At 43.8% G+C, this 21,444-nt stretch overlaps 1 protein-coding gene across 1 annotated transcript in view; it reads right to left on the reverse strand.

Moving 5' to 3' along the window:
• The window catches only part of itpr2 (inositol 1,4,5-trisphosphate receptor, type 2), a 55,428-nt gene that overhangs the window by 5,338 nt on the left and 28,646 nt on the right, over positions 1-21,444 (reverse strand). The window contains exons 38-55 of the mRNA XM_030095540.1: positions 16,215-16,335; positions 15,763-15,950; positions 15,492-15,672; positions 14,585-14,838; positions 14,304-14,504; positions 14,008-14,118; positions 13,599-13,694; positions 13,381-13,500; positions 12,073-12,207; positions 11,772-11,964; positions 11,428-11,553; positions 9,671-9,846; positions 9,426-9,590; positions 9,165-9,345; positions 7,530-7,616; positions 6,469-6,590; positions 5,672-5,837; positions 5,427-5,587 (exon numbers count right to left, since the gene is read on the reverse strand). Of these exons, the coding sequence (XP_029951400.1) occupies positions 5,427-5,587; positions 5,672-5,837; positions 6,469-6,590; positions 7,530-7,616; positions 9,165-9,345; positions 9,426-9,590; positions 9,671-9,846; positions 11,428-11,553; positions 11,772-11,964; positions 12,073-12,207; positions 13,381-13,500; positions 13,599-13,694; positions 14,008-14,118; positions 14,304-14,504; positions 14,585-14,838; positions 15,492-15,672; positions 15,763-15,950; positions 16,215-16,335 (2,784 nt within the window). The remainder of the gene's footprint in view (positions 1-5,426; positions 5,588-5,671; positions 5,838-6,468; positions 6,591-7,529; positions 7,617-9,164; positions 9,346-9,425; positions 9,591-9,670; positions 9,847-11,427; positions 11,554-11,771; positions 11,965-12,072; positions 12,208-13,380; positions 13,501-13,598; positions 13,695-14,007; positions 14,119-14,303; positions 14,505-14,584; positions 14,839-15,491; positions 15,673-15,762; positions 15,951-16,214; positions 16,336-21,444) is intronic.

A 21,444-nucleotide genomic window follows, 5' to 3' on the forward strand; every position in this document is an offset into this window, starting at 1 on the left:
TCTAAAATGCCACCAATAAATCTTCTCAAATGTACAATCACTCGCGCTGACTGCGGCATCATATCTTGCATTGGCGGCACAAAATTTAACAGCGACTGCACAGAATCTGAACTGTCCCACCGCCGTCTAACGCCTTTTCATCAGCCCGTACAGTGATCCACTGTGTGATCCACTGTGCTGCACTGTCTGAATGAGTCAGGCCTCAGCGTTGCTTCATTGATCCATTTGAACACATCAGCGAGCGTGAAATTACAGACATTCATGTGCTCCTCACCATGCTTCCGTCACCACACCACTAGCGGGGGGTTTCGTCATCTACATGTACATCCTGTACTTATTCCATGTAGAAAACAACATTATCCAGACAAATTAGGAAGGAGCTGGTTGTCGTTGAACTCAATGCATTTTTTTTTCTATCGTGCATCATTTTAGCTTTAAATCATACAGGTTAAGATTTAGATTAAAAAAAAAATATTTGGGACCTCTCAAGTGAAGGAAACATGTAAACATGTATGCTCTCAAACCTGCTGCAATCGTATAAAATGTTTTACTCTTCACCCGCTCATCCATCGATCTGAGCTACCAATCAGTAAAGATCTGCACAGACCGCCAGGCCACTGAGAGACAGACAACCACACACACTCACGTCTACAGGCACTAATTAGCCTGAAATGATTTTTTTTTTTTTCTTTTCCTACTGTGGGAGGGAAACCAAAGTACCCCGAGAAGACGCACGCAAGCTGAAAGAAGAAACCAGATGAGAACCAGCAATCTTCTCGCTGTGAGACTGCAAATCACTTTATTTCTGATATATATTGAAAAAGAAGCCATTAAAAGGGCTGATTATAAAGTAAAATTCAGTACAAGCGACTGACTGAGCCAATTAGCCAAAAAGCAAATTATTTTACATCATTCATTAAGTTGAAGGTTATTTTATACATTGCTTCGTAGACTTAATTATGGAAAATTATGATCATTAACCCAATTCATTCTAAGTAAATGAACTTAATTCTCTTTAAAATAAATTATTTTGCGTGTGCTAACAATCATCTTCTTCCTCACATTAAACCTGACGGAGGTAAAAACTGAAGTGAGTGAAATAAGGTTAAAAAGCGGAGTTCAGGCTCTCGACTGAAGTGGCTGCACAACAGTTGTAATCGGCCGCCACAAGGATACAGACGAGTGTGAAGAGATACAATGACACAGCACACAGAGAGAGCGCACCAGACAAGTGCGCAGATATCAGTTAACACGCGTGTGCACACACACACACACACACAGGTTCTCGAGTGGAGCAGCTTTTATAGAGCTTTAAACTACATTGCATCTCATTAAACAAAGTCTGACTCCTGCCCTCCCTTTACATCGCAAACGCAGGCCCTTCATCTGCGTTTATTACTGAAAACAACATGTCACATGTGCGGCATGAAGAGTTCATGATGTGACAGTGACTCTGCCTGCCGGTGTGTGTGTGTGTGTGTGTTGGGGGTGGGGGTGGGGGGGTATGAGAGAGAAAGGGACAGGAGAGCACGTGCCAGGCAGGGCTGAGCTATTAGCAGGCCACTTGAGATGGGTTATGTAACAGCGTTGTGGCTGCTGCAGTACCTGCTAGGCCTGCAGTCGCTGTCATAATTTTACACACAAACAGCCGCACGCGCGACACACACACTGACAGAACAGACACCCGCTGACAAAAGCTCTTACACTTTCGCTCAGCACAGCTTCATCTCGACCAGATACGATCATTGTGAAAGTCGGGTAGTGTTGGGAGTGTGTATGTGCGCATGCCAGTCTTTCTGAGTTTAGAGAAAAAAAAAACTATCATTCAAAACCATCATCATGGCCACACAGCGGTACAATAGTTGGTACTTTTTCGTCAGAGCAAGAATATCTCCAATTTGGGGTTCTTTCTGTGTAGAATTTGCCTGAACTTCCTTAATGTATGTATGTGTGTGTGTGTGTGTGTGTGTGTGTGTGTGTGTGTGTTTTGAGTAGACTGGTGAACTCCCACAACCCAAAGACATGCACTTGAAGTTAACTGATGAGTCTAAAAATTGCCCGTAGGTGTGAATATAAAAGTCTGTCTCCATCTGTTTGCCCGTGATGGACCGTTAACAGTAGCAAAGAGTAAAAAGTGAGGATTAAGACTTTGTTTTACGGTATCGGTCAGATACAGAGATCGGATAAAATGTCTGATTAATAAAGAAACTAGAAGGGAATGTATCAGGTCAACCAATATTTTGACAAAGACTATATTTTGTGCTTGAGGTGAAGGTTTCAGTTCTTTTGGAATCAGCTGTTGCATTGATCACTGCAGAAATATACTATATTTTCTTTGTTGATGCTCTAATTATCCTTTTTATCAGTGCAGTATAAGCAGTGTTGCTCTGTGCTGTTTCCAGAGAGCAGGTGGTTACACATGGTTGACTAAGAATTGCTACGAACGCATTCAGCTGCTGTGTGTTTCATCCTGCTGTTGAAACAATAAAGATGGCGCCTGATGAGCGGAGCCCCAAAAGAGTGACAGCAGAGAATATTCCTTCCTACATTTCAAATCAAAGTCTGCTGAGGGCTGCGGAGCAGGAAGACAAACGGAGCAAGCTGATGCAGAGATCGGCATAATGACCTCCATTTAGCTGCTCCTTAACGACTTATGCTAAATCACTGTGTGAGCAGGTTAGCAGTTTACTGTTTAAAGTTTGGGGGAACATCACAAACACAGACAACTTTTCAGTCTCCAGTAAGGCATCTGAGGATAAACCTGGTCAACAACTTTTAAGTTTTTTAACATCTACATTAGCTGTTTTGGGGTTTTTTTTTCCAACCTTAACAGTGAGTATTTGTTGCAGAGGTACGTTGTTGTTGAAGGTGCTCAGGTGTTTCTTAGTGGGAGGGGGAGAGTCCCTGAGGGACACCAGCTGGGCGCACTACGCCGGGAGATCAGTGGGTCAATGAGGTATTTGGAGCCTTGAGCCAGGCTTATCGTCGTCACATGTCCGTCTCACTTTTAACCCTGCCAGATTACCTTGGTAACACATGCTGCAAAAATAACCCGTCCTGGACCGCGTACGTTCGACGTATGACCCTCTGACCCGCCAGCTCTCTGTAAAGTTACACACCGTGAATCGGTTTCTCGCTATATAAGACCTAATGTGAGCAAAATTTTGTCTTTTTCTTTTAAAGATTTACGCTTTATTGGGCATGTTAACATCTTTGATGGCTGCCACATTTTTTTTAAATTAGTTTAAAAACGAACAAAGCTGAATACTGAGACAGGTTTACTTGTCTTGAATTTCTAAAATTAGCGAGAAATATGGAAAACAGACACTTGTTTTCTTTGTTTTATGCCCACCTGGCAACACATTCTCTATTTATTGTGCCCATAAAACTAGTGCAATCATATGTCCATTGCATTAAAAAAAGTTATATGTGGAAAAATGAATGTATAATCTTTTACACATCTTCAAGAAGACTTTTTTCAGCTTTAAATAATTTAAAAAAATTTTTTTTATTTATTTATTTACATATCTTAAACAGAGGTATTAACCCTCAAAGCAACGGTAGAGAACGTGACATCTTCAGTAGTATCTGCAGAAAACACATCCCGACACCAGCAGACTGAATCTGTTGCAAGTTGCACAGAGTTTGTCAGTCTGATAACGTTCAACAGCATTTTCATTTAATTGCTAAAGCTTCAGACAAAATTCCTGACAATGTTTTTTGAATCTATTTTTTGTCTACAGCTCAAAACACCAAGAGATGTTGAACAGAGCAACATGAAAATGAAAATGAATCCTCTGTCAATTTGTAGAGACCAGACATTTAAACATTTAAGCATTTCTCCTGACTATAAATGCAGACAACAGTCCGACTCGCCTCATTCAGTTCTACTTGCTTCAATTTCTCATATTTCTCTTTGGCTACAGAGATGATCTGACAACATTTTAAATACATTATGATTTTTTTTCATCATAATTTGAAAATCATTTTAAATATTGATCCTATCTGTCAACCTTTACTTTTATTGAATAATTTGTTTGTCTATTGCTTTTTATCACAATTTTTTTTTATCATATCCAATGAGATGGTTTAGTCCTTGTCCTGCAGATTTTACATGTATCAACAACTTTACTCTTTAGAGGTTAACAAAAAAAAGTCCTAATCAGCTTCATCATACCAGTTATTTCAGTTTGTCTTCATGTTTTATTGACCCCACCAACGCAAAGAAAATGCTCACTCATTTTGTTTGGTTGTAACGCAGTTCTCTGATGTTAAACGTATCAAACTGGCCGCCCAGTAGTTGAAGTTTTGCAGGAGTTTTGAAATATACAAGTTGAACTGCCAGAAAAGAGGAGAATTCAACCTGCAACGGGCAAACAAACTCATTTCGAAAACTTATTTAGTCTCTCGCCCTCCTGTGTGTGTGTGTGAGTGTGTGTGTGTGTGTGTGTGTGTGTGTGTTTCTGCTCTGCAGCACATTAGGAGGTGTTAATATAAATTCCTGACTCATCATTACCTCATCACCCAGCAATACCTTGGCCCGGCATCAGAGAACCGACCTGTTGGAAGACCTGCTGATGCATATTAATTCGACGTCTATCACCTGTTTGTTATGCAAATTGTTCATTATAATGCCACCATTCTTATGCCCATCACGAGCGAATGTTAATCACAAAATGTGCCATTGTGCTGCGAGGCTTCATTTGAATCCATTAACCTAACAGCAACACCTTTAGTTGCCCTTACATCCTTCAACTTCTTGTCTGTGTGTCAGTGCAGTAAGTTGGTGCACTGATGATAATAGTGCTGGACTGGGTTTAATTACTATTTAACCACACTGTGTCCCAGCAGGTTAGGAACTCGGCGTAGTGAGGACTACCTGAGCACAGAGGCCCATCGCTCCGCGGCGGTGTGAAGGGGGAAGGGGAATAAATTGGGATGCCTGGCACAAGCCTAGAGGCTCAGTCTCATTTTTTTTTTTTTTTTTTTCGATCGCTCGTCTGCTGTGGAGGATCACGCTTCTGTAGCACACTGTGCAAGTCTGCAAAACTTAGGAAGGCCGGGCAACTTTAAGTCTCCAGCGCTCAGACATCTGTATGCTCATCTGCCTGGTACAGCCTGCCAACAAAATATGAATTAGGGGGTGAAGTCAAAGTATTTGTTTGTCCAGATGTTCCTGGAATATTAAGCAGAGCTCGGGGTGCTTTTATGTGCTCGCGTACCACCTTAAAGATAGTGCGGAGCAATCTCAAATGTTTAATCCTCACGGTGTGGAACGACTGGTAAACACACAATGCGTGGCGTCGTTTCAGATCAATCACCACAGACGAGCTTGTGTGATGCAGAGGCTCAGGCGAATAAAACTGCCTCGAACAGACACGGTGTGCGGCGCGTGCGCATGTGGCGTGCACGTGTGAGACACCCACTGCAATCATCTGGGCCACGTAGCTCTCGGGACCGGTGTACTCGGTGGGATCCTTCACCCGCACCAGGACCAGGAAGTACAGGTAGTGCCACATGTTGTGCTCAGATTTGATGTGCTCCTCAAACGACACCGTCTTGTTGTCAAACTTGTCTCTCTCCAGGCCTGCAACGCACAGGTTTGACACATGATGCTCTCCCAAACAGCACGGTCACATCTGCATACGTGAAAGTGTGAAGTTCTACACACCGCAAATGAAACAGGTGGTTTTGAGGATCTCCTCCTTCCTCTGCTTCTCGCTCCTCAAGTCGGCAAACGTGTCAATGATGACACCAAAGATGAGGTTGAGAACGATGATGATGACGACGAAGAAGAACAGGAGGTCGTAGACCACCCGGGCCGCAAAGAGGGGCTCCTTGATAAGGGTAAATTACAGCGAAATGCAAGGTCTTACTCTGCACAAAACACAACTGACAACTATTAAAAAAATGTTTTTGAATGGAACAGTCACTGTAATAAAACTGAAACAATGCATGAAATGTGACTAAACAACAACAAAAAAGCAAAACAATGAAAAAACTTAACAGTCTTTGACCTTCCTATTAATCTGGGTTTACTTCATCATGTGAGCCCTCTACAGCTCTTAGGATTTTAGGTAGTGACCATTTAATTACACCCAAAGTTCGAAGAAAAACCCCGAACGGGGCAGCGTTTCATAGCTGCAGTCCACACCTGAGGTGGAGTCTGCCTGACGACCTGAGACCTGCACTGTCTTTTATTTTTAAGTGCACATTTTTATCAGCCACCTTCCAGACTGACCTTTTCGGCCTACTTTATTCAGGAGTTTTATGGTTATGGACTTAATTAGAATTTAAATGTATTGGCTTCTATCTTAATTTTATCTTTTAATATTTTTTTTCTATTTAGTTACGATATTTACACATCGTCCCAACGTTTACAGTATTAGATTAATAATAAAGTTAGAAACTTTCCAGCAACAGCATAACTAGCCTTAAATTGTTGATGCCGAGGTTTTGAGGTCTCACCGCTTTGGAGGGTCTCCGGAGAAAATCTCCCACACCTCCTCCATTTCTCAGTCCCTGGTTCAACACAGTGATGATACACATGAGCAGAGTGTCGCACACACGTTCAATCCCCTTCTCTTCATCTATAACAAAACACACAACAACAGAACAAAGTGAAGGACAAATATGATTTAAGATTTGCAGAGAAATTACAAAACAACACCCTGAACCGAATTCATTAAGGGACATAAACTGCAACAAGGTTAAGCATGTACTACCGGCTGCTTTACATCTACATTCACGGCACAGCAAATGCAAATCTGGCTTGACGCGCATAAATATACAACACAGTTTCTGATTTTGTCCTTGACGGCAAGCAATTTTTTTTTGTGAATATCACTTTCACAATATCTGATTGCAGCTTTTAAAAGGAAGTAATCAGAATTTTACTGAACAGTATTAAAGCATGAAAGATTAAAAACAACCGGGTGGGAAAAAAACAAAAACGATTTTTCATATACACCCTTCCATTTCTCTGTACAACATCATCCAACTTTGGTGTGTGTGTGTGTGTGTGTGTGTGTGTGTGTGAGAGAGAGGCAGGACACCAGTCCATTACACTTCCTATAAGCTATATGTATGATACAGTCAATGCGCATTTAGTGAAAATGAATAAAGCCGCGCACGGTGGTGCCGAGAAAAAACCAAGAGGCGAGGGAAGTGGATGGGATCACGTGCATGCCCCTATAGTGCAGGTGATCCATGGAGACGCAGGAGAACAAATAGGAGCGTGAGTCACCCCCTCTGCCTCATCAAGTTTCTTTGTGTGCACGCCTCAGTGTGTGTGTGTGTGTCCATGTGTGTGCGCGCGCCTCGCTGTGTCTGCATGAGTAACCTTTCAGGAACCAAGCACTGCCAGAAAGGTCACTCACACACACACACACACACACACACACACACCCACATTCTCAGTCAATCCGCAAAATCTTAAAACTTGTCTACGCAACAGCGAGTCTCGTAATGAGAAGAAAATCTGTTTTTTTGTTGTTGTTGCTGTTTTTTCCGACATCCACATAACTTACCAGGATCTGATTGGGGTGTTGAAAGAGGGCAGCTGTCTTTCAAACATGTGTCTGCATCTCCACTGTCACTCAGGAAATCCTTTTTTCCTGCAAAGAAAAACAGAAGAGGAGAAACGGGAAATGTATGCGTGGCTGGTTGATTATGACAGCGACCAGAATTTCCACGCGAGAAGGAGACGGCTAAACTTTTACTCCTGCGTTAAAACTTCTTCCCGCGCTAATTCTCATCAGAGCCGGCGAAATCAGAAAGAAAGATATAGTCAGACATTATGTAAACCGAGGCAGCAGCAGCTGCCGGGTGGGCGGTGAAGTGTTGCTGAGAAAAACCTGAACAAATCATTTGCACATCGGCAGAAGCCCTGAGTAGCAGAGCCGCTGTAGTACCCGGCATGACGAGCCGAGGAGGACAGACAGGAGGACAGACGTACGCCTGGGCAGCAGCGTCCTCTAAAGCAGCGAGGAGCACGGAGTGAAGGTTTAGAGGAGGGGGGGGGGGAGAAGAAGTGAAAGGACCCGATGTGGAGTGGGTGGGACGGGATGAAGGTCTGAGGAGGAGGGGTGCGGGAGGTCACGGCTCCGGAGGTACAGCGGCGCTCCGGCTGTACCTCCGCTCAGCCCGTCAGCTAACATACAGACAGGCGTGAGCCCGGCTGGTTACATAACACACCACCGCTCTGTTCTGTCTGCCGCGCTCTATTCAGCAAAACACAGGATGGCGCGGCCACCAGGTTATGCAACAGGTGCACATGTGCTAGCAGGATGTCTTCCTGACCGTCAGCGCCGGCGCTCATTAGCACACCCACACTCGCCACCGTGTTTTCAAAACATGTGTCTGGCTATGGATATGCAGTGTCCTGTACATGTTTTTAAGATCTTTATGTGGAGATTTTCACTCTTCGGACTCCAGGCAGACAGTTTTCAAGCCCAAAAATAACAAAAAGAATAGAATATAAAGAATAAATCCAAATTTACTGGATCAGATGGTGTGAAATCAAATCGTGCAACTGATTCATTTAATGTCTTGTAATCATATGGTGACTGTCCAAGAAGTCATCTTCCGAAAAGGGAAATCATGTGCTGCTCTGTGTTGCTTTTCCCCTCAATTTCTGTTGCTCAAACAACTTCTTGGAAGTACAATCTGAGTTAAATATATGTTTACAGTAAAAGAAGAACAGGCTCCCAAGGTGAACTCAGGTTTAACTTGAGGACAGAGCAGCCAAAACATAACAAAACCAGGTGGAATGGGCAAATAGAGTTTTTCCTCTTTTAGGTTCATAAATCAGACTCGAAACAGAATGAGAAGGAGAAAGATAGATTGTGACATATAAATATTCTAAGCCATGAGCTACTCAAATTATACTGTTTGTTCTTCTTCAAAAGGTTCACTTATCAGCCCCTGGTATTGCTGTTTAACTTGTTTATGACTGAAATTATATTGACGTTGCCCGGTTTTATGAGTTTATAGCTTTAGAATTGTCAACAAACGTGTAATGGGCACATGTTTTCTTCTTCTTTTTTTCAAGATAACTTCAACTTTAACCTTCTGGCAGTTCTTCAGCATTACTGTGTTCAGAAAGGGATGAAATAATGACAAAAACTAAATTAAATTTAAATACAAAATGGCCGTGGGCTGACCTGTAGGAAGAGGGTCCACCTCCATGCGGAAATCGTCTTTGAGGAACAGGAAGCCGATGATGGAGAAGAAGTAGACGAGGAAGATGGCCAGAACGGCGGTCAGTATGATGGAGCGGCCGTTCCTCGTCACGCTCTTTATCACGTTGAGCAGGGTCTCCTCCCGGATCACCAGGTCGAACAGCTGTGAAACGGGAAAGGGACGTCAGAGTGGACAGCTTCTGTCAAGCTTCCGTCGCTCACTCCGCCAACGACGCTCCTCACCAAGAAGCTGTAGAAGAACTCATGAACGAAGAGGCCCAGGACGCAGATGATGGCGTAGCCCAAATGGTAGATGAAGAGCATGTCCATCACCACCGCTTTGTAGCCTCGGGTGAACGTTCCCTGGTTGCCCACAAAACTTACAAGAAAGACCAGCTTGTTGAACAGCTGAAAATAGAAGAAAACAAGACTCAGAGTCTATCAAGAAGGACACGCGAGAACAGACGCGTCCAGCTGGGAGTACCGACATTGGCCGTGCCCAGCAGCAGCAGAGCAGGACCCAGGCTCATCGTGTAGATGGCCCGTAAAATGAGGGAGACCAGGAAGAAGAGGATGCCCCACGGCTTGGGCAACACAGCAAGCAAGGCGGTGAAGACCCCGAGAGCCACCCACAGCAAGATGTTCCAGAAGGACGACAGGGTGCCTGCACGGGGAAAAACAAACCGCCAAACAAACTTCAAAACCGTCGCCGACATGTGCTCCATCCATATTTGCCTCCGTGAACACGGCGTGCTGCCAGCAGGACGTTCGCACTGCATTTAAAGTATGGCATGCGCAAGCAAGATAAAAAGATCCTTTTTAAAAATCTATCCTTCCAAAAAATAGAAAGAGTGAACACAGACAGCATCAGTCCTGCATGTTTAGGATATTTTTCTGCTCACACTTCTGTATAAAATGCAGAATTCTCCATGAACAGTGGCGCTTCCCGAGGAAAACAAAAAGAACAAAAAACAAAACATTTGTCAGAGAGACAATAAATTTTACTGCGTCTAAAGTAGTAAAAAGTAGCATAATGACAATATGTACTCGATAATAAAGAGGTCCTCTCCTTGCACATAGGTGTTTTCTCTTCTCCTGACTGATAAGACGTCTTGATGAAGATTGGCAGAAAACAAAAAGCCCATAAAGATAATTAAAGCAGCCCGACATCAAAAGGTTGAGACCTGAGAGTGAGAAACATTGTACTGAGGCGCAATCTGCACACGCCTACAATGACCTGAACTAAAGTGTTATTAATCTAAGAAAAATAACAATCTGTGTGTGTGTGTGTGTGTGTGTGTGTGTGTGTGTGTGTGTGTGTGTGTGTGTGTGTGTGTGTGTACTGTAGGTGAGTACCATCTTTAAATAAACACAACCTCAGGTGACACAGAGCAGCCACTTCCAAATACAAACAGAGATGATCTGCAGTAATTAACATCTTTTACTAAAGCGACATTTAATACGGACGAAAAAAATCCAGTTTGAATCTTTAAGAGAACGAAATCAATAAATATAAAATACACCTGTAGACTGTGATCATTTCTACGTTCGAACAGGCAGAAGATTTTAATTTATTTAAGAATGTGGAAGTATAAGAACGACTTTTAGTCAAGGACAAACATCACTGGGGCCGACTACAGTGAGCACGTTTTTTTTTAAATAACTTTGTTATCGTGATCGTTTCTTTGGTGAGCAAACTACAATTTTTAACATCAGTTATCATCGTGAGTGTCTGTTCAATAAAAGTTTATCTGACTGCTCGTGACTGACGGGTGAGGAGTGTAGTTCACTGTTGTAAAAACTCAACTTCAGATAACAACACCTTGACCTGACGTAAACTTTCTCTCAAACTGCTGAAAAAAGATAAATAATTTATCTCCGCTGGAGTAGGAGTGGAGAGTGTAAAGTGTGTCTTTGCTTTATCTATTTTGCCTTCTTTGAAAACCACAAAAACAACTAATTCAGGTCATCTTTAGTCCATAATTATACTATTTGACAGATTTCTGATAACACACAGCTTGACTTAAAAGAAGTCATTTTTTTCCCTCTTTTATTCAATACCAGTTTGTTTTTTGTTTTTTTTTTAATTTTTTAACATCTTTTTTTCTAAAACCATTACAGGGCCTTGCCCCTGAACACTTGACCCGTATATTCACAAATAAGAACTGGTGCTTCCCCTCAGATCCAGCTGCTCCAAAATGCAGAAGTAAAACCTTCAGTACCTACAGTGAGTAAAAAGTCTCACCCTCGTCGCCGTCGTCACCGAAAGGGTAGAAAACAGCCACGGCGATGTTGAGCAGACAGGCCAGGTAGAAGGAGATGCTCCCCCAGAGAGAGATGTGGCGTGAGAACCAGAACATCGCTTTATTTTCTGTAGAAAAGTAACGGGGACAGTAGAAACACACACATTCAGAACACACACACAAACACTCAAACAAAAAACTCACTGCTGGCCCTTCAATTTATTGAGGAAATCACATCAGCAGACGCTGCTGAATGGTAATCATGTTTTCCCATCCTTGCACCCTCATTCTGCTGGCCCCCCATCATTATTTTCCCAAGCAGCGGATTCAGAATTTAAGGACTTACTGCGGATCTTCTTCTGCCACCTCATTTCATTGTAGAGGTTGTCGAACTGCTGGAAGAAGTCATTAACCTTGCTGCCTTGATCGTCCCTCTCGGTGGTGGTGAACACTCGCACCTTGGACTCCTCGGTCAGGTACTCGCAGATGCTCGGGACGGGAAACACGATCTGCTCCATGGAGCGGTCGTGACGCACGATCTGAAAGCAAACATCCCTCGTTTCACGGTTTTCACTGACAAAGAGCAGCAGAGCCAGGCTGTTTTAGACTTCCAGTGAAAAATGGTGAAAGTGAAGCTGAGGTTTTACCTCAATCTGAGCCGTGTGATTGGCGTAGTGGTGAAGGGCGTCATCCTTCTCACTGTCGGGGTCCACTCCCGATCCCGGCCCGAGTCCGGACCCCGGCCGGAGGCTCTGCTGCAACATCTTGTTGTGTCTTGCCAACTAAAATAAAAAAAAAAAAAAAAAAAAAAAAAGTAAGTGTTTGATTTCGAGGATTTTTTTTTCTTTTTTTAAGAAGATGGCATGGTGGGGAAGTGGACAGAACTTTGGCTTCACAGCCTGAAAAGCTAAAGTTCTGTTTATTACAGAACAATAATGTTGGGCTTTAAATGAAAAATGTCCACCTCTGAAAGTTTTTTTTTTTTTTTTTAAATATTCTCTGTTTTGCTTGTCTTTATTTTTTAAAGAATACATTACGTTACTGGAGAGATAGCTTAAAAAATTTGGATGACTTATTTTCTGTTTGCTTCTTAGTGCGACTGATCTGAGTTCACCTGAAATGTGCACTCCAATGCAAGGAGAAAATATGACAAATCCCAAGTGCAAACAAAGAATGCTCACAATAGCAGAATACGATGGAAGTCGTGCTCTGAGGTTGGATGTTTTTTGTTCTTTTTTAACATTATTTTTTCACTTTTTTTAAACTGTTTTGAAATATAACTGCAGAGAGAGTTCATGTTCAATTTTCTTTTTGTGAAACTCCAAGGTTATCTTTAAATACAGTTCTCCACCGGTGTGTGACTTGCTCATTATTGTTTTATCATCAAATATCAAGAGGAGAAAATACCAGACAACGCTTTCACACCTAATGAGCTCATACCTAAGTGTGTGTGTGTGCGCACACACACACATATGCAGTTGTTTTGTTGTTTTTTTTTCTCAGAACACAAAAAATGTCAAAACATTAAAAAAAAAAGAAGCTTTCTTTCTGATGGCGAAACCATTCCTGTCTGTTGGGTGAACAAAAATACCCCGTCTGACACTCAGTTCTGCAAAAGGCAGAAGTGAGAATCTGCTGGACCCGACCTGACCTCTGGGACCTACATAGAACGTAGACGAATAGTGAGACACAGATGGACAAACGCATATTACAGCGGAGCCGCTGTCTCAGGGCAGCAGGACCTACGGTCTCGGACAAGAAAGTCGGCAGTGACTCAGTGTCTACCTGTCTGCTGAACCAGTGTCGCAACCTGACGACTAGTTTCAGAAAACAGCTCATTCATAGAGAAGTGCTGGACCATACAGGCCGGGGGGGTCAGCAGACGGCAGAGCAGACACACAGGCGGAGGAAATGCTGAAATGGCTCAGTCACAGACAAACGGATGTTTTTAATACCTGGTGAGCCAGGATGTAAATGTTGTGTCCCACGTCTTTGGGTTTGATTGGATCTCCGGGATTGTCCTCGTCGTCCTCGCTCTCCAGGCCCTGAGTGTAGGCCTCCTTCATCACATCCACCTGGAGCACAAGAGTTAGGAAGAATCACATCAAGTATTTTCTGAACGCTTGGACAAACACACACACACATGCACACACACACACACACACACACACACCAGCTCTGTGGGTCTCATCTTGTAGAGGATCTTCTCTGCGTTCTCGCTGTCATGGCGGCTCTCCATGATGGCCAACAGCAGCTTGGAGGCATTATTCTGCAAAAAACAAATTTTCCAATAACATTAAAAAAAAAAAAAAAAAAAATCAGGAATCCTGTTTGAAGCTTTGAAGTGTTGTGACTTCTCTAAAAACTCGTGAAATTAGAAAAGCAGATCAAATTAGACATGACTATTTTTCAACATTATTGAATTTATTTCTTGTAAATGACAGCCATTCATCTCGCCATTAGTCTCAGGCACTGCAAACTGTATAATGAGTCAGCCACAGCAAATCAGCAGATTGCGAGCGCCGCGGCAGTAATGGCCGTGCGTCATAGGATCGGGCCTCGCAGGGACACCTGCTGCTCACCTTCAGCACCAGCACAAGGTCCAGTCGATTCTTCCCCAGGGGGTTGATGGGGTTGACAATCAGCGCTATAATAATGTCGATGCCATTCGACTCATGCTTGGCTATACAAGACTGAAAGGAAGTGATTATTAGTCATGTTAGACACATCGAATTAAAGTAAAAAGAAGGCTCTGTCATATGTTGTGAAAACACAGGCGTCTCATACTTTGAAGAAATGTGAAAGCTGCCTGTGGAGATTGACAGACTGCCTTATAAATCTGATGATATCAAATTAAAAACATCCTGCTTTTCATTACCTGGTTTTCATGGCACGGCCCCTGGCAGTACTCCGTGATGGTTTCCAGGGTTTGGCGAACCAGATCTACGTTGCTCTCGTTTATATACAGCCCCAGCAGCCCCAGCCCTCCGGTGGTGCTCCCACAAATGCAGTCCAAGAACTGAAGGGTCTCGCACACCAGGTTGTAGTTCGTCTTGTTGTTCTGATTGCGCAGAAAGTTCTGCAGAAGAAAACCGAGATTCAGTGAGGTGTTGCAGGGATTCCGGCCGGACGTCGAAGCTTCCTCGAGGGTTCAAGTACCTGAAGATCTGAATTATGGTTCTCACAGAGCAGCTGGAGGTACCGTAAGATCGGTTTCATGATGGTGATGGCCGGGCTCATCTGAGTTTCTTCCAAGATCTCTTCTCCTCCGATTATCTCGCTGTTCTGGCCGAGGCCCTCGAGGTCAGGGTCCAGCTCCTTCCTGAAGGCACAGAAGGCCTTTGAGGTCGCAGAAGAGGCCTCCTTCAGCTGCCCTCGCATGTCCTCTCTCATATGAAGCCCTGAATCTTTAACTGCCAATCAGAAAGCAGAGACGATACAGTACAAACAATCTGCAGAAAGTGGGTCACTGTACATGAAGTTGACAGTAGTATTGATCAATGTAGTCTCAGACAGATTTTTCTTTTTTTTAATTATTCAGAGACCACCCATGACGAATGAGTCGTGGGGTTCTGCTGCATGAGAGCGCCGATCTTGATACAATGGCCTTTTGATAGGCTTCAGATGTGGGCCGTCACATGGCTGCTGACATGTGACTGCAGGAATTGAGAACAACAGTCTGCTCAGAGGTCAGCAGAGCAACAGAGATCGCGCCAGATTCCTCCACCACCACTGTTTTAGACGTCAGGCCGAGTCGAACATCACCACCTTGCACGCCGCACAGGCCCTGACGTCCTGAATCGTTACTCAGTTTGTGATTTCTGAAGAAACTCAGACATGTTTCTTTGGAAAAGCCCGGTTATGCTCAGAAGAGAACCCATATGACTCAACATGTCACTTTTAAAAGCTCATCTTGAACTACATCAGCTGATTCACCTCAAATAAACTTGAGTCCGATACGCTAGACCGGCTCTATAAATGGCAGCTGACACAGTTCCTCGCTGCGCGTTTCAAAGCAAAGAAGAAACATGAGTACTCCGGCCGCAGTGTCAAAACTCAGGCGTACCTTTCTTGAACCTGATGCCACTCAGGTCACCGTCGTCGTCCCTCTTCCTGCAGCTGAGCTCGAACATGTTGACGGACACAGTGGCTCGGATCTCTTGCTGCGCCAAACGCATGCGGTCATAAAAAACCTTGAAGAACCTCTCAGACTTCTTCTGCTTGTACAGTTGGTTGTAGAAGGAATTCTGAATGGAGGAAAGAGAGGCGATGTGAATAAATCTCCAAATTGTGGCAGGAAAATAAAAGAAAAGGAGTATGTGTTTGTGTGCGCCCACCTGAATCTGAGTGTTTCCACCCTGGAGAAGGGCAATGCCCAGCAGGATGCTCTCCTCGAACACCCGGTCATTCTTGGTGTTGACGATGAGGTCAATCACCAGATCCGTTGTGCCAACATTGTCCAACAGACACTGGATCTCCACCATGTTGTTTCCCGGCTTGTCTGAGTCGTGTGTGGGAAAACCTCCTTTGAAGATTCAAAACAATTATCTGTTAAAATACTGCAGTTATTCGCATGATTGATACAGTTTAATTTGATCGACAGTTTTGCACTAATTTCTGGAGTTTTTCTTTATGTGTAGATTTCTTTCGACCAAATTTTAAAGTCTGCCTGCGGTTGTCAAGCTGCGCGTCTGCTCAGGAGCGGTGAACTGCCACGCTACTGTTGTTCCCTCCGCAGTGAGTCGTTATTGCAGCGTCGTCGACCGGCTTTATTTGGGGTTCTCAGTACCTCCGGATGACGGCTTGACAAAGCCGCCAGATGAGCTGTTTCCACTCCCGAGCTCCGACTTGGAGTGAAGCTTTTGATTTCCAAAGTAGCGTGTGAGGAGAATCTTTCTTAACTCGTTTCCCTGTGGAGACAAAAATCATAATGTTAAATCCATATCACAGTCTGACAGAGCTCTAGCTTCCAACTCAAATTCATATTTTAACAGATTTTTGAGAAAGTTGATTTTTTTTTTTTTTGTGCGGCATAAAAATGATGTCAAAATGAAGTACAAAGTGTCCCTTTTAGTGGGACATTTTTTGATCAGGTGCATTCACTGGCATAAAAACCACCCAATCATCCCACACGGGGCTGAGCAGATTTCATCTCATTTTATCTAATAGGAATGATCACCACCATCCCATGATACAGTTCTGTCTTCGTGAAATTGAAAGCTTGCAGGGTGACGACGCGCCTATCAGCAAAGAAATCAACAGAGGCTTGGGAAAGCACGCATGGCAGCGGCACCACTGTCCAAAGACTTCTTCCTGAACTAGTAATTTAGGCGATTCCGAGATCACTGGCAAGATACGACAAGAGAAACGCAATCACAAGTGATTATCAAGGTTATTTTAAGATTTTTTTATAATTAGAAACCATCTTTCATGAAATGCTCAATGCTGCCTACACTGAATGAGATGTTGAGAGTGGACAATCCACACCACTTCCTCTGGCTCATTTTACATCATGACTGTACCGAGTAAAACCCCAAATGCGTCACTATCACACACACACTTTGTGCAACGAAACCTCAGTGAAAATAGCGCGGAAGGTAAAAAAAAAAGCACCGACTTGTTCAACACTGGTCACAACACGTTTACTTAACAAATGCATCAGAACACTCTCAATCCGCGTCTCTTCTGACATTTGACGTAGTCGAGCAGAAACAAGATGAAAAGACCGACGGAGATAATCCGCTGACAGTTGTGTAATCAAAGCGCGAGTGACTGACAGGTCCACGACTGGCACTGTGTTATAACCTGAGGATGGAATCAACGGACACTTCAATGCATAGATGAATGGTATCGGAGGAATGCACGGACACTATGGGTGGTCAGCATCTGTTTCTATAGCAACATAGCTCTAAACGGCCTTGTTTTGATGACATCTCACCACCGATATTGACCAACAGGCTGACTGGACGGCTGAAAAGACGGACAAACAGATTGACGAAAGCATTAAAACAGGAAAGAATGGACGACAGGGAGCCACCTGTGGTTTCCATGGAAACTTGTTCGCAGGCCAAGCAGCATTCCCAAGTGATAACATCAAGGTGAACATCAAAATACCAGGAACATCTAAATATAGTAAACTCAGTATGGTGATGTGCGCACTGTTATGGCGCTACTTTACGTGTGGCACGACCGGGCATTGATGCACAGAGTTTTGGCGTGAGTGGCGGGCGCCGAGTTTGTTTATGGAGTTCAAGGCAGCGGCAACCTGTCCTGTTATGTTATGGTTATATTTTAATAAACCCCTCTGGACTATTACTCTCGGTAGCTTTTCAACAATGAGGTGCTGATCTAATGTCGCTGCTTGGAATTGAGTAAAATATTTTGTTTATTAATTTTTTGGGTCAGTTTTCTCTCACCAATTATTGATAACTATTTCAAAAGGAAAAATAAAGTTATCTGTTAGTCGTTCATCAATAATACAAAAAGGAATTTAGTTTTTAACTTTACTAAAGAGACAAAGTGTTATCTTTTATAATGTACTAATTCAAATACTGATAATATTTGAGCTGACAGTGATTTTTTTTAGCCTTCAGTCAGCTCTAATAAATGCAGTTTTATTCTACTTATATATAAATTGCTGTTGGAAAATTAGAAAATTGATGAAAAGCAGATAAAACTTACAATCTGCTTGATGATGACTTACCTAAAATGGGATAAATATGCTACTGAGCAGTTCTGTCCTAAACTCTTTTCTAGGTAAAAAAGGATCCTCTTGATACTGTGTGCAATGTTTGTAAGTTTCAAGGCTGAAATGTTGTCAAAAGTGCATAGGCCACGTTTTTGTATATTTTCCCTCCAATTACATCTTTTCATAGCAAAAATCCTCTGGTTATGTGTCACATAACAACTTAAGCATGTGTTCTGTGACAGTCTTTAATTTGTCGTTGTAAATTTCCTATTATGATCACGAGCCCTTCAGAGGGTTTGATACGTTGATGTACATTTCGTGAACAAAACAAGCAAAGGCAAAGATTTTCAGATATTACTTGGCGATTTGTCTATTTGCAAGTTTCCTTACCGCGCTTTGTCACACCTCTATAAAAGCTGCCACATAATGCTCATTGGTATTCACATTTATATGACTCATTTATGTATCTGCTTCCGTCAGTGTTGATTACAGGAGTTACTTCTTTCTATATATTCTGGTGCTTTTTAAATGCGTCATGCGAAAAAAAATAATTTCTCATGGCTGTAACCGATTTATTAATTCAAAATGATAAATAAAAAAAAAAAAAAATCACTGAAGCCTGAAACCACCCAAGCTCTTAAAAAAAAAAAAAACATATCCTGATGCCACACATGTGAAGGCAGTCCAGATCCAGTCTGACGAAGGATCCGAAAACTGAGGGCAGCGAGGAGCGAAGATGCTGCTGAGCACGTGCAGCTGATGCTCCCTGTGTCAGTAAACACTCCATCTCATCTGCAGTCAGCAGAGACACTTGTCTGCCTGCAATGTCTGGCTGTCTCAGACACACACACACACACACACACACACTCACACACACACGTACGCACGCACACACCTTGAACAGAAGGTGAGGATCCACTGAGATAGCGGCTTTCTCATTTACGCGCAGTAACCCACAGACACACAGACTCTGGGCGGAACTACAAAGGCAGCCCCACACTCGATGAGGTGGTACAAACTGATGCCAGCTCCGTGACTAATTAATGATCGGATCATGCACGGTCCGACATTTCCCCTTTTCTGACCCGGCGGCGTGCGGGTTTCACTTCACGCAGACGGTCGTGAGAGGAGCGCCCCGGCAGGGGAAAGTTGAATCGAGGTAAGGGGTGACAGGTTTTTCTCTCCTTTCTGAGCGATGCAGTCTGCTGGCTACGTCTGCAGCGAGGAGAGGAGAGGAGAGGAGAGGAGAGGAGAGGAGAGGAGAGGAGAGGAGAGGAGAGGAAGGCTGGCACTAGAGGAGAATCAGCCCAGCCTGACTCATCTGCTTGCTGCTGCATTTTGGAGTAAAGCTCCAGTCAGGTGATGTAAGAGCCATGAGAAAGAGAGAGAGAGAGAGATAGAAATAGAAGTAGAAGAACTGACAGAAGTGAGAGGAAAGAGGAGGGGAGGGAGAGGGAGGGCAAGAGACAGAGGGAGGAGAGGAACAAACAAAACCCTGGCTAGGAGCAGACAGCCGCGGCATTTTAAAATGTGCGCCGGCACGCCACACTGCGGCTCCGGTGTCCAAGCCGGGGATGAGCTGCCGATACCCACCTCCGGCTTCTTCACACCCCTGCCTCTCCCCCTCCCTCCTCCCTCCTCCCTCCTCCCCCTCACAGCTCTTGTTGCTCTGCCGTCTGCAGATCTCCCCCGGCTCTGGAGGAAAAGCGTGCATCAAAAGACAAATACACAAGCGCCGTGCTTCTTTCAGGTGGTCTGAAAACTCCGACGCAGACGGCTGAGGGCAGCAGCGGCCGAAAACCGGGACAGACAGTGCCACAGAGCTCCGAGCCGCTGGGGTCAAATAAGGTTGAACGTAGCAGGGTCGGGTCACAAAGGAAGACAATGTCCCTCAAACAAAAGAGAGGATGGCGGGGTACGGTTTTTGTTCTTCTTTTTTTGTTATATTACTTTCTCCCAAACGGCAGAACTCTGGGTCTGCCTTCTGTTGATGGTGGGGATCAAACCCACTGTAGTGCAACAGAGTTTGCACACAGGTCAGGTGAGTGCAACATTGCCAGTGTTTAGGTCCCTGCAGAGGCTTCAGGGTTTGAAGCTGAAACTCTACCTGGCACTGCTGCTGTCATTAGAACATATCATTTCACTGCAGGTGAAATCCACTCTGATCACGTGCTGTTTGAAGGTGTGAGCTGTGCCTTATCCAATGAAAAAAACAAAAAACAAAAACCTCATAGTTGTCCCTTAGGTCAGCTTGTAAATGGAGGCAAAATGAAAAGCTTAAAGTCAGAGCCTCCTGTAATAAAATACATATCCATATCAGTGTGTTTTGTGGGGTTTTCACACCCGGGGACTCAATCATGAGTAAGACAGAAATACGAGACACACGGAGTCACATTATCCCGCTGTTTTTGGTACGAACACAATAGGAACGTGAGGTTAGACAACAGAAAAGGCGATGAAGTGTGATACAACAACTGCTACTGACAATCAAAATCATGTTTTCTCTAGTTTTTTGGGAATTTTGTTGCATTTTTTGAGGAATGATTTCAAGTCCGCTGGGAGTCTCTTCCTCCAGGAGGTTCAGGAACTTGATTGTTTGCAACCTGCTGCTGATAATGACAGGGTGACTATCAAGCAAAGATCAATGATGTTATATATCGATGATGGATGGATCGATTATGGATCTTCGTTTCAGTTGGTATTTAGAAGGTTACAGGTTCAATCCCCCATCAATCTAGATGTCGAAGTGTCCTTGAGCTGAAACCCGAAAAGCTCCCAATGGATGGACTAAGCGCCACGCACGGCAGCCGACTGCACTGGAGAGTGAAGTAAAGACGTTTGGTGGCTGTTAAATCAGTGGAAAAGCCGGATAAACATCAGCATATCAAGTTAGTCAAACAGCTCCTACATGTGCGAACTTTATTCTGTTGGTGTAAAGCTCCGCAGGGCCAAATGTCTATGTGCGTCTGATAAAACACTGCGAGAGACACACGCCATCACGTGTTGGCATTTTCTGCGATTTCAAACTGCAGTTCCGCGGCACATGACATGCCTTTACCCCGCAAACAAGCACATCAGCAAAACAAATTAAGGCCACATGTGAGAGCAATTGGTGAGACTGGCTCAGGGAAATACAACACGAGCAGCGTAAACAAGCGTCCAGAGAACGGGCTGCTCTGCAGAGGGCTGACAGTTAACGGGATAGTTGGATGGTTAAATTGTTGTATATTATTCAACGCCATTAACCACAGAGAGCTTATTTAAAAAGACTACGGTGGTGGAGACGGCAGCTGGTGAGCAAGGCATGCCTATTTTATCTGCCTCACCGCAA

This window comes from Salarias fasciatus, chromosome 7, assembly GCF_902148845.1.
Source record: "Salarias fasciatus chromosome 7, fSalaFa1.1, whole genome shotgun sequence".
In the NCBI taxonomy this organism is placed as follows: domain Eukaryota; kingdom Metazoa; phylum Chordata; class Actinopteri; order Blenniiformes; family Blenniidae; genus Salarias; species Salarias fasciatus.